The sequence below is a fragment of the Crotalus tigris genome, unplaced genomic scaffold (genome assembly GCF_016545835.1).
Source record: "Crotalus tigris isolate CLP2741 ecotype Arizona unplaced genomic scaffold, ASM1654583v1 scf7180000024115.3125172, whole genome shotgun sequence".
NCBI classification, from domain to species: domain Eukaryota; kingdom Metazoa; phylum Chordata; class Lepidosauria; order Squamata; family Viperidae; genus Crotalus; species Crotalus tigris.
The window spans coordinates 585,849-596,558 of record NW_024100392.1 but is presented as its reverse complement, the minus strand read 5'-3'; the positions used below and the strand labels follow the sequence as shown (position 1 = coordinate 596,558).

The 10,710-nt window shown below is 39.5% G+C and overlaps 1 protein-coding gene across 5 annotated transcripts in view; it reads right to left on the bottom strand.

Moving 5' to 3' along the window:
* The window catches only part of ST3GAL6 (ST3 beta-galactoside alpha-2,3-sialyltransferase 6), a 74,422-nt gene that overhangs the window by 63,288 nt on the left and 424 nt on the right, over positions 1-10,710 (bottom strand). For 3 of the 5 annotated variants that reach the window (XM_039322431.1, XM_039322436.1, XM_039322438.1), the window contains exon 1: positions 1,325-1,550. Coding sequence is in view for 1 of the 5 variants with exons in the window: in XM_039322432.1 (XP_039178366.1) it covers positions 7,489-7,497 (9 nt within the window). In the remaining 4 variants the exon portion in view is untranslated. Of the gene's footprint in view, positions 1-1,324; positions 1,551-7,488; positions 7,566-10,710 lie in introns of those variants that run through there. The other 2 variants (XM_039322439.1, XM_039322432.1) reach the window with 1 other exon arrangement.

The following is a 10,710-nucleotide window of genomic DNA, read 5'->3' as shown; positions in this document are numbered from 1 at the left end:
CTTGCACTTATGGTTGTTGCAGCATTCCCCATGGTCATGTGATCAGAATTTGGGTACTTGTCAATTGGCATGTATTTACCACCATTACAGCATCCTGGGATTATATGATCACTATTTGCGACCCTCCCAGCGGTTTCTGACAAGCAAACTCAATAGGAGAAGCCAGATTCACTTAACTATAACATGATTCACTTAATGACTGCAGTTTTTTGCTTAACTGTTATGTATTGAAATATAGAAAGTAGTGTTAAGCCTTGTAAAGTGAAACTGACTGTTAACGCCAACTGTTTTGGAGGGAAACTTTGAACATTTATATTTGGGCGAGCTTTCCAGGTTTTGTGATTGGTTAAGGCCCTGTGGGGCTCAGAATATAAATTACAGGAAATTGCCTGCAGTTCCAGTTCGAGTCATTAAATGATGTAGTAACTATGCTGGTCTGCTCCTTGCCTACTGAAGCCCACTACACTATAACAACCATGTAAAAAAGATCAAAAAATGAAAGGTAGGGGAGGACCTAAGATGGCAACAGGGCTACAATCCTTATAAGGAACTCCTTCTAAAAACCTTTCATTTAACCTGCATCTTAATTAACTGCTTATTTTCAGATTATTTAATTTCTCTTAACTATCTTTTATAATTTTACTTAAAAAATATTGCTATGATTGAATTAGCCTTTACAGAAAGTGCATTTGCACTGTGGTCATGGGAAAAGATAGCAGATATCTTCTACAATACATTTCTCGTCTAAACCTCTGAAACAACAGAAAGTTGACAGCAGGTAATGCCCCCTCTCTTCATCTATCCAATAGCTATGACCCCTTAGTGTGGGGATTTACAGGCTGAGGTCCAGAGTCAGCAACTTTTAAAGCTTTCCTCCTCTCCCTTCCCCCCACAGGCTGTTGCTGTTTGCTCTGCCACAGGAAGGATATGAGGACTGTGTTTTCAGTCTTCCTCTTACTTATTATATGTTAAAAATAAAGTAGATTTTCTAAAAGAATCCTTTGGAAAATTGAGAGTCAATCAAATAAAATAGCTCACTCTACCAAAGCGAAAGGTTTGTGTCTAAATTGTGCCCTGCAAACCGTGGCAGAAGAAAAGGAAACAATTCACCCTGAATTCAGCTTTCTAAAGCAAAGTGATAGCAACAAACAAAAGGGATAAGTAAACAAGAAGTTTGTAAAAGGCAAATGTATCTTACAAAGTAGTAAAATAAGTTTGCAAATCCTAAGCGATAGAGTAAACAGAAGCAGATGTCGGTCAAAAAAAGCCATCACCAAATCCTTAAACCAGCTACTACATTGTAAAACATAACTAATAGACTTACAAAAGATAGAATGGCTTCCTCTTAGAGGCAGTTACAGTCAAGTTCTTAACAGTCTGTAGTCCACAGCATGATCTTCAAAATGAAACCTTCCCAACTCATGCTTTCCATTCTGAGCAAGTCAGTCCATTTTTAATTCAGTGCAGCCATAAAGGTACTATCAGTTTAGCATACACTCAGACAACTTCAAGGACACCTTATCAACAGAGCCTCTGCAACGGAAAGGTTTAAATAAACAACCTATCCAACTGCAGTAACACAGCTGTCTAATGAACCAGTACAAGAAAGTCTAATTAACTCTTTCAGTGCCTTGTCAGAACACACCAGGCTGACATGCGAGAATCCTTAATGACAGCCTAAAAACAGCCAAACCACTAATAAATTTAGATCTATTAACTACTCAGGATAATAAATTTCACCTTGAGAAACAATATGATTATGCTTCTGAGGAGGAACAATTTAACTGCACCCTGCCTTGAAGAATTTAACAGCTGCCTTGAAGAATTCAGATTCACAAAAATCCATGTAGAACTTGATACTGACAATGTAAGACTTCTCTCTTTTTAATTCATGCTTCAACAATCCTTTGAAACAACTAGAATCTTCAAAAGTATTTTTTTTATATAGTTTCTCAGGCTGATGAGCAGTCAGTCTCCTGATCATTCTAATACTCGGAATTCTGAATTTTCAGAAGCTATGCTTATTGGTGGAACTCATCAGGTCCATAAAGTGGGCATTGATAGGTCAGAACTCATAATGCAGAAGACATGACAGCATGCAGGCCAGTACAAGATCAATACTTTAAAAATTCTAACATGGAATCTTGCTTCTGGTAATAGAGGCTCCAATTTTTCTGCCCCCTGTATGGCAAAGATATACGTACTTCTGGTACAAGAAATATGGACAGTTGACGACCTCTTACTTAATGGGTACCACTCATATAAAATTGAGGCAACTCAAGGCCAGGGGCCAGAGTGGCTAAAAGGCAATTTGGGTATCTTCATTCTTACCTCTTTAAGAGTAGTAGCTACAACCATCCCTGTTTTAAAGCAAATGACTATCACCCTATTTCTCAGTTTGGTACCAGCTCATTGTTAATATTGATTAATATTTATTTTCCATTATTACAAAGAAAAGCTACAATCAATGTAGTATGAAGCAGGAAGAGTATGTTGGCAATCTTCTTTGGATTACCCAAATGCTATGGTACAACTGGAGTGTGACTTTAATGCTACAATGGGCCCTGGTGATCATACACTTTATACTAAACTCTACTAGTACTCACCAACTTAGAACTTCAGTTTAGCCTGCATCTCTTTTCGGCATCTCTCCAAAGATAAAAGATCAAATTATGATGGATTCTGCTTTGCAAAAATGGTTTGCAGGCTTAATCTACTTATACTAAATGGTTCTTTCATAGATTACCCAGATAAACTTACATTTATGCCAGGCATCAGAACAAGTACAATAGACAACATGCTGATTATAGTGAACTTTCTATTCTATGTGGACAATTTCAAAGTACTTCCTAGTCTAGATACCAATCATTTTTCACTTTGCCTGTATTTGAAGCCTCCCACTCAGCAGCTGTACCTAGAGACTTGTTTCACTCCTTCAACTTCTCCAGTAGGTCAACCAAGATGCATCAAATTGACCTCTCAGTTTAAGCAAAAGATAGAGGGCATTGACAGAGGACAATCTACAAAACTCTCAATTGACCGTCATGTCACCCAATCTCACTCAAGAACCTTTGCCTATATGCATAACTCTAATAGCTACAAAGCTGCAACTTTTATTGGCTTGTGGTACAAAATTCTCAAATAAATGGTGTCCAAGCCTTTATAAATCACCTTTATAAATCTGAGATGGAGACAGTAATGCAATAACTTTTGAACATCTTCTCACCCCTAAAAAACAATATAAGCAACTTAAAGTCCTTTATAAAGAAGAAAGATATAAAGACCAGCAGGAAATAACTTATTGAAGCAGCAAAGAAAAAGAACTTTACTCTTTTCTGGCATCTAATATTTTACCAGATTTCCAAAGTTTCTATTCCATTAGAATCTCATATACCTCTGGAGACTTCCAGTTAGGCATCGGGACATGATGGGTGCAGGAAGATGGGGCTCTGCCTTCCATGTTTGATTTTGCCCCACTGTGGACCCTAAAAAGGTTACCCCAGAGAAGTGATCAGGAGGAGTGGCAGCCCCTCCATTTGATCCAAGGAAGCCCTCCAAACCGGCAGGAGAAAGACTGGCTTACACTTCTGTGAACAGTCAGAAGCTGCTGACAAACGAAGAAAATAAACACTAACGAACAACTTTTGAGCAACGTGGATGGAACTGGATGGGACTTTATCCTCTCTTTATGATTAAGACTTTTTTCTGGAAAAAACTGCCCAAAGCAAAGAATCCTCCTTGATGAAAGAAGGAAGGGGAATTTCCACCCCATTCCCTCAGGAAAAGAAAAGCGACGAACTAATTGCTTGGGGGAAAACAAAAAATCACAAGATTAATTTGGAACCAATAGCTTTGAAATTTGAGGACTAAAAGTATTTTTGATGGAGGACTTATCTGAGAGCCTCCCAGTATCTGTATCTGTTAAGTTTGTTATCAGCCAACTCAGAAGGAGGAAGGCCTCCAGTTTATTTCCTCCAGAACTATTAAAGAATAACTTTGGTGGGTACTAATCTTGGCACCGCTCTTCTATGTTGTCATCATTGGCTACGTCCCCGAGGACTGGAGCCTGGAAATCATAGTTCTGATCTTTAACAAGAAAAAGAGAGATGACCTTGTTAACTAAAGGCCAATTAACCTGCTTAATACAATAGCAAATGTTATGCTAAGCTCTCCCATGATAAACTTAAGGACTGGCTGGATCAAGGAAATCTGATCTGACTGGCAGAAGAGCAGGCCAGTTTTAGAAAAAGTAGAGGCACCATTGAACAATCATTGGTCCTACAGCCCTTGATTGAAAAATATTCAACCAACAATCTAGTATCATTGTATGCTTATAGATCTTAAAGCTCAACTTCTGTTCTCAAGGCTTAGCATCATTAATTATTCAGGACAATTTTCAGTCCCCATGGATCAAGGCTGTTGAATCTAATCTCTCAATTTTAGGCTATTCAGAACCCTGAAATAAAGGAGGCAGTGAAATAAAGGCTACAGTGAGGCAAGCAGATCTAGGGAAGGCCCCTCTTTCTATCACCAGCATGCAACAAGATAGATTGTCACTGCTGCCAGCTACCTTATACAGCTAGAAACAACCAGCGATTGGAAAGCTTTTTCTCTTGCATGATGCCATAGTCTCTCTTCTGACTATTAGTTGATAAATATAAAAAAATACTATTGACTGAAGGCTCTGCTTGTGATTCTGGAGAGGTAGAAATCACACAGCATGTTCTTCTTTATTGCTCCTTTTATGGAGACATTTGAACCAGATTTATATCTCTGATTAGCCGATATCTTGAGCGGCCAGATTCAGCCTATGCTCAGATGCTGTTCATAGACAAAGTACCCCTTATTACAGTGCATGTAGCTAGGTTTCATGCTGTAGCAGAGAAAGACCACCGAACCTTGACTGGTCAATATCCCACAATGCATTCTTTGTCATTATAATCCATTTAAATTTTAGATATTATTACTTTGTTAATATTAATACTTTTGGATAGTTTTTTGTAATTATAGGTGAGATCATATTTAATATAATTTTAGTGTTTACATTATAATTTAATAAAGGCTGTATCTTAGGACTCACTTATAGGTATTAGTTAGGTTGTTACACAAATGTATTTTAACTCTGTCTTACATTTTATTTTATTATCTATACTGGTATACAACTGTAATAAATTATAATTGTAGTTGGTGAGACTCATTTAACAACTGCATTGTTCAGCAACTGAAATTCTAGTCTCAATTTTGGTCACACGTTGAAGACTACCTATATTTCTTGTAATATAAACAAAAAACAATAAAATGCTTGATATTCATTTCAACATACCTTTGTGTAAACACAGGTAGTCCTCAACTTAAGACCACAAATGAGCCCAAAATTTCTGTTGCTAAGTGAAAAGTTGTCAAGTGAGTTTTGCCCCATTTACGATCTTTTTTGCCACAGTTATTAAGTAATTCACTGTAGTTGTTAAGTTAGTAACAGGTTGTTAAGTGAATCTGGTTTCCCCATTGACTTTGCTTGTCAGAATGTTGCAAGAGGTGATCATGTGATCCTGTGACATTACAACAGTCATAAATATGAGTCAGTTGCCAAGATCTGAATTTTGATCATGTGACCATGGAGATGCTACAAGTGTTGTAAATGTGAAAAATGGTCATAAGTCACTATTTTCAGTGCCATTGTATCTTTGAAAAGTCACTAAATGAAATGTTGTAAGTTAAGGACTAATTGTAACCCTCATCTATCAAGGACAAAAGATCAGAAAAATATTATTTGCATCAATGTATTGAGCTGCCAAGTGCATTTATCTTAGAATGTTTGCTCTTTGATATATTTTTATATACAGTCTAGGCACAAATTAATAACTGAGAAAACAACAATAATAAAAAAGTTGGAAGGGACCTTGGAGGTCATCTAGTCCAACTCACTTAATCATTTAAATAATCTGAGGTGTATTTCAAATTTCCTAGATATAATTAAAGTAATCCTCTCTCCTCCCCTCCCCTCATCTCTTCTCTTCTCCTCTCTCCCTTCCCTTTCCTTCCCTTCCCCTTTCCCCTCCCTCTTGTTACAAGATTTATAAGACCATATATTTCATATAAGAGCCAGTTTGATCTAAAGCAGCGGTTCTCAACCTATGGGTCGCGACCCCATTTGGGGTCGATCGACCACTTTTCGGGGGTCGCCAAAGGCGGCGATCCGCCATTTTGTCCCCTCTGGGGGCACCGCCGCGCATGCGCGCTGCACATGGGGGTGGCGGCATGCCTCCGGGGGCGGCGCCACGCATGCGCGCTGCGCACGGGGGGCACCGCGCATGCGCGCTGCACACGGGGGGCGCCACGCATGCGCGCCGCGCACGGGGGGTGCCGGGCATGCGTGCCACGCACAGGGGGCGCATGCGTGCCGCGCACGGGGGGCGCATGCGTGCCGCGCACGGGGGCAGCCCCGCGCACAAGGGCCCCGCCCCCATGTGCGCCGCACCGCGCATGCGCATAACGTTTGTGTGACGGGGGTCGCCGTCACACAAACGTTGAGAAACGCTGATCTAAAGGTTAAGATAGAAAGGCTAGAAAATGGTTTTAGCCTTAGCCATGAAAGCCAGTGGGTGATTTTAAATAAAATGTTGTTGTTGTTAATTGCGAAGTCGTGTCCGACCCATCGCGACCCCATGGACAATGTTCCTCCAGGTCTTCCTGTCCTCTACCATCTTCTGGAGTCCATTTAAGTTCACACCTACTGCTTCAGTGACTCCATCTAGCCATCTCATTCTCTGTTGTCCCCTTCTTCTATTGCCCTCAATCTTTCCCAGCATTAGGCCCTTCTCCAATGAGTCCTTCCTTCTCATTAGGTGGCCAAAGTATTTGAGTTTCAACTTCAGGATCTGGCCTTCTAAAGAGCAGTCGGGGTTGATCTTTTCTAGGACTGACCGATTTGAACGTCTTGCAGTCCAAGGGACTCACAGGAGTCTTCTCCAGCACCATAGTTCAAAGGCCTCAATTCTTTGGCGCTCAGCCTTTCTTATGGTCCAACTTTCACAGCCATACATTGCAACTGGGAAAACCATGGCCTGGACTATACGCACTTTTGTTGGCAGGGTGATGTCTCTGCTTTTTAGTATGCTGTCTAGATTTGCCATAGCTTTCCTTCCCAGGAGCAAGCGTCTTTTAATTTCTTGGCTGCAGTCCCCATCTGTGATGATCTTGGAGCCCAGAAAAATAAAATCTGTCACTATCTCCATTTCTTCCCCATCTATTTGCCAGGAATTGAGAGGGCCGGATGCCATGATTTTGGTTTTCTTAATGTTAAATAAAATAAACATTTTAAATTAAATAAACCTTAAACTAAATAACAATTTGGGTGCCTAGCAGCCTGACTGTACTTACAACTGCAGGGGTGTTTCAACTCTTCCCAGCTACCCATCCATCTATCTCCTCACCCATCTAAGCCCTTTGAGGCCCTGCCGCCCTGTGCCCCACACTACCCCAGCTGACCTTTGCCATCTTCTTGCTCTCACTGCTGCATGCCAATCCTGGTGGCTGGGCTGGTTAGCTTGGGCTTGAGCTTTGCACTGTGAAAAAAAAAAAAAAACAAAACATAGATCCAGAGCCACAGGGTTCCAAAAAGTCCCTTTGTAAAAAGCTGGGGTAGTCAAAGCTGGGCTTCACATTCCACCAGCACCCCTAAAAAGAAGCCAAAAGCAACTCTTCTGCAAAGATCTCCTGGCTGACATTAGGCTGGGGCAGCTGCGGATTCCCTGGGTGTGGCCTCTACTCACAGGGTCCCGGACAGCCAAAAGGGCAGAGATGGTGGGGGATAGGTGGGAGATGGGAGTTAGAAGTAGTCCTTTACCTTACTGAGGTTTGGAACTTGGAGGGATCAAACCCAGAATGGCTTAGACTGAGCTGGATACTTGCCTTTTGCTGTAATGCAAAATTTGAGCAGCTATTTCCATTCTTTTTCAAGCACAAATGAAAATTGTAAGCATTTTAACTCTGACATAAAATTAAATTTTTAAAAAAACTTTGTAGTTTCTAATAATGATAATAGCCATGATAATGGTAATAATAAATTAGAACTTTTATTTTAATCAGATCAACCTATTTCAGTATGCTAGAATATCACCAAAGCTGTTTTTTTTTCCCTTTAGGAATGACAATAGGAATTTACCATTTTGCAATAAGCTTACAGAAATTTACACTATAAACGTTCCAAATGGCTGTACAAATTTATTAAAACTGGAAATCTATAAGCATATCTCCCCCTAGGCTAGGGTAGGCAACCTTGGCTCTTTTATGATTTGTGGACTTCAACTCCCAGATTTCCTGAGCCAGCATTAATTACAATTATTTCTTTTTTGCCCATTGCTTTTGATGTTTAACATTTCCATATTTATTTTGTTAAAAAAAGGCCATTGAAGAGATGGTCTAACAGTGAATAGCAATCTCTTATACTTTCCTCTCACTTTCTTCATATTTCTGGGCAGTTTAAAAGAATGAATTGTTCCCAGACAATTATTTAGAGTTCTTAACAAAAGTTCTTAACCCTTTTTCTTCTGTAAATCCTTTTTGACAATCTGGTGAAATTTATGGACTACTTCTTAGAAAATTATATTTAAATGCATAAGACACCTATAGATTGTATTACAAAGGAAATCAATTTTGCTCAATCACAATTTTAAAATATTAAAATGTAAAAAATATAAAATGCAATAATATACAATCCTTTGTAGCCCAGGATTGAAATGTGGAGTCCTTGGTGCTTTCTGAACTTTGTTGTTTTTTTGCAGACATTACCCAACCAACTAATATCTTCAATACTAGAAAGGAGTGTGGCTTGTTCTCTTTTATACACAATGGTATACAATATACTCTATTATGTACAATTATATACAGAATTATATACTGCCTCATCAGTGTTAGTGGAAGCATTTTCTTCTTGACCATAACTGAGGTGTTATTTACTGTTTGATTGTTTAAATTGGTAGTTCCTTGATTAGGGTATTGTTTATTACTTGATTGTCAATCTGGTATAAATTCTGGTGTTAATCCCTGCTTAATCTGGGTGTTCATTGCTGATGAGGTGTTCTGGTCTTTTTGGTTCCTTTTTAGCTTTTTGATTGTTTCTTTTGCTTGGTGTGTAAATGTTGTTCATCTCTATGTGGCTGTTGATGGCTGATTTATCAAGAGTGACAAACTTCTAAGAATTCTCTAGCATTTTGGATTTAGTTTGGTCTAGGCTGCTCACAGTATCTTAGTTAAAACGAAGGTTAAGTTTGTCCATGTGTTGTGCAGTTAAGAAGTTTTCATGTCTTTTGACTGCTAATTGGTATTCATGGATATATTGTGCCTGTCCTATCTAGTAGCTGTTAAAATCCTTACACTGTATGGTGTAGATTTTTCTTCTTCTGGGGCTACTAGATCTTTGGGTTTACTTAACATGTTTTGGAGTGTGATTGATTTTACAATATACTTGTGTTTCATCCCCATCCAGCAGCAGTCACATACCTGCCTACTGTTTGTGAACTTGTATCTTCCTGCTGGTATCCCCACTGACTTTCTATCTATAAATTTCCTACAAACAAGCTGGCAGGAATTGGAGGGAGGGAGGGAAGGAGGAAGGAAAAGAAACTGTGCACTATAGGGCAATAAGTACCTACGCACCTCAAATGGGTTAACTTACAGAATGTGTCCAAAATCCAGAACCTATGACTCCTGTTGGGTTCAAATTTGGCAAATTTTATAAACCATGTTATGATTTAACAATTATTATAGAACATTTCCTGATGTCAACTAGTGATGTTTCACTGCATACACTACAGATCAGCATTGGCTGTTCTCAAGGAAGATACATCTCTGAATATATCCTAATGTTTCCAGTGAAGGCAGTACATTTGTTTTGCCATTGTTGAAGGCATTGTAGACTCTGAAAGGAAATGTCTCTGATACGATGACTCAAGGGGTCATGTGTTGTCTAGGATCATACTACAATAAAACATAGTGGTTGCCAAGTTTATGATGCATCATGATGTATAAATCCAGCTCTATTCAAAAAGGTGTCCACTTTTTGCTTCTACTATCTGCCATAAAAGCAGTGGTGGATTCAGCCAGTTCACATGTTTGGCAAAACCGGTAGCTAATTTTTTGTTGCCCAGGCCCAGAATGGACTTCCGGAAGCGGCATCCACACAGAGAAGCGGTTATTCACTTATTTGAATCCCACCACTGCATAAAAGTAATGTCATACAAAGAGAGAAATGTACTTTTGAACTTAAAAGATCAGTAATGTAACCAAAGAAAAAAGTAGAATTAACTCATCTGTGCCTGCTTCCTGTCTTGTCTACCTCACAAAGCTGACATCATTACATTATTGGACCGTTGATTCAATGACACAACTTTTGACATCATTGTGGCTTGTTACAGATGCTGGCCCTAATCAATTCCTTGGGCCTACTTTTGCACCCCAGTTTATTGTGTGGACCGCAGGGGAAGAGGAGAGCTGCCCGTTTGTCCCTCGCCCCTCCGCTTTCGAAGGTACCAAGCGGAGGTGCTTGCTTGCGCCCACGCTCCATAATGTATGTCCAAACGAGGAAGAAAAAGTAGGAAGGGGTCTTATTATATTTATCTCTACCCTTCCGAGCAATCACCGAATTCAAAAGCAGTTTTGAAAATTGCTGGAAAATTAATTCCCTTTTCCGCCCTCTCCTGGTTATTCACA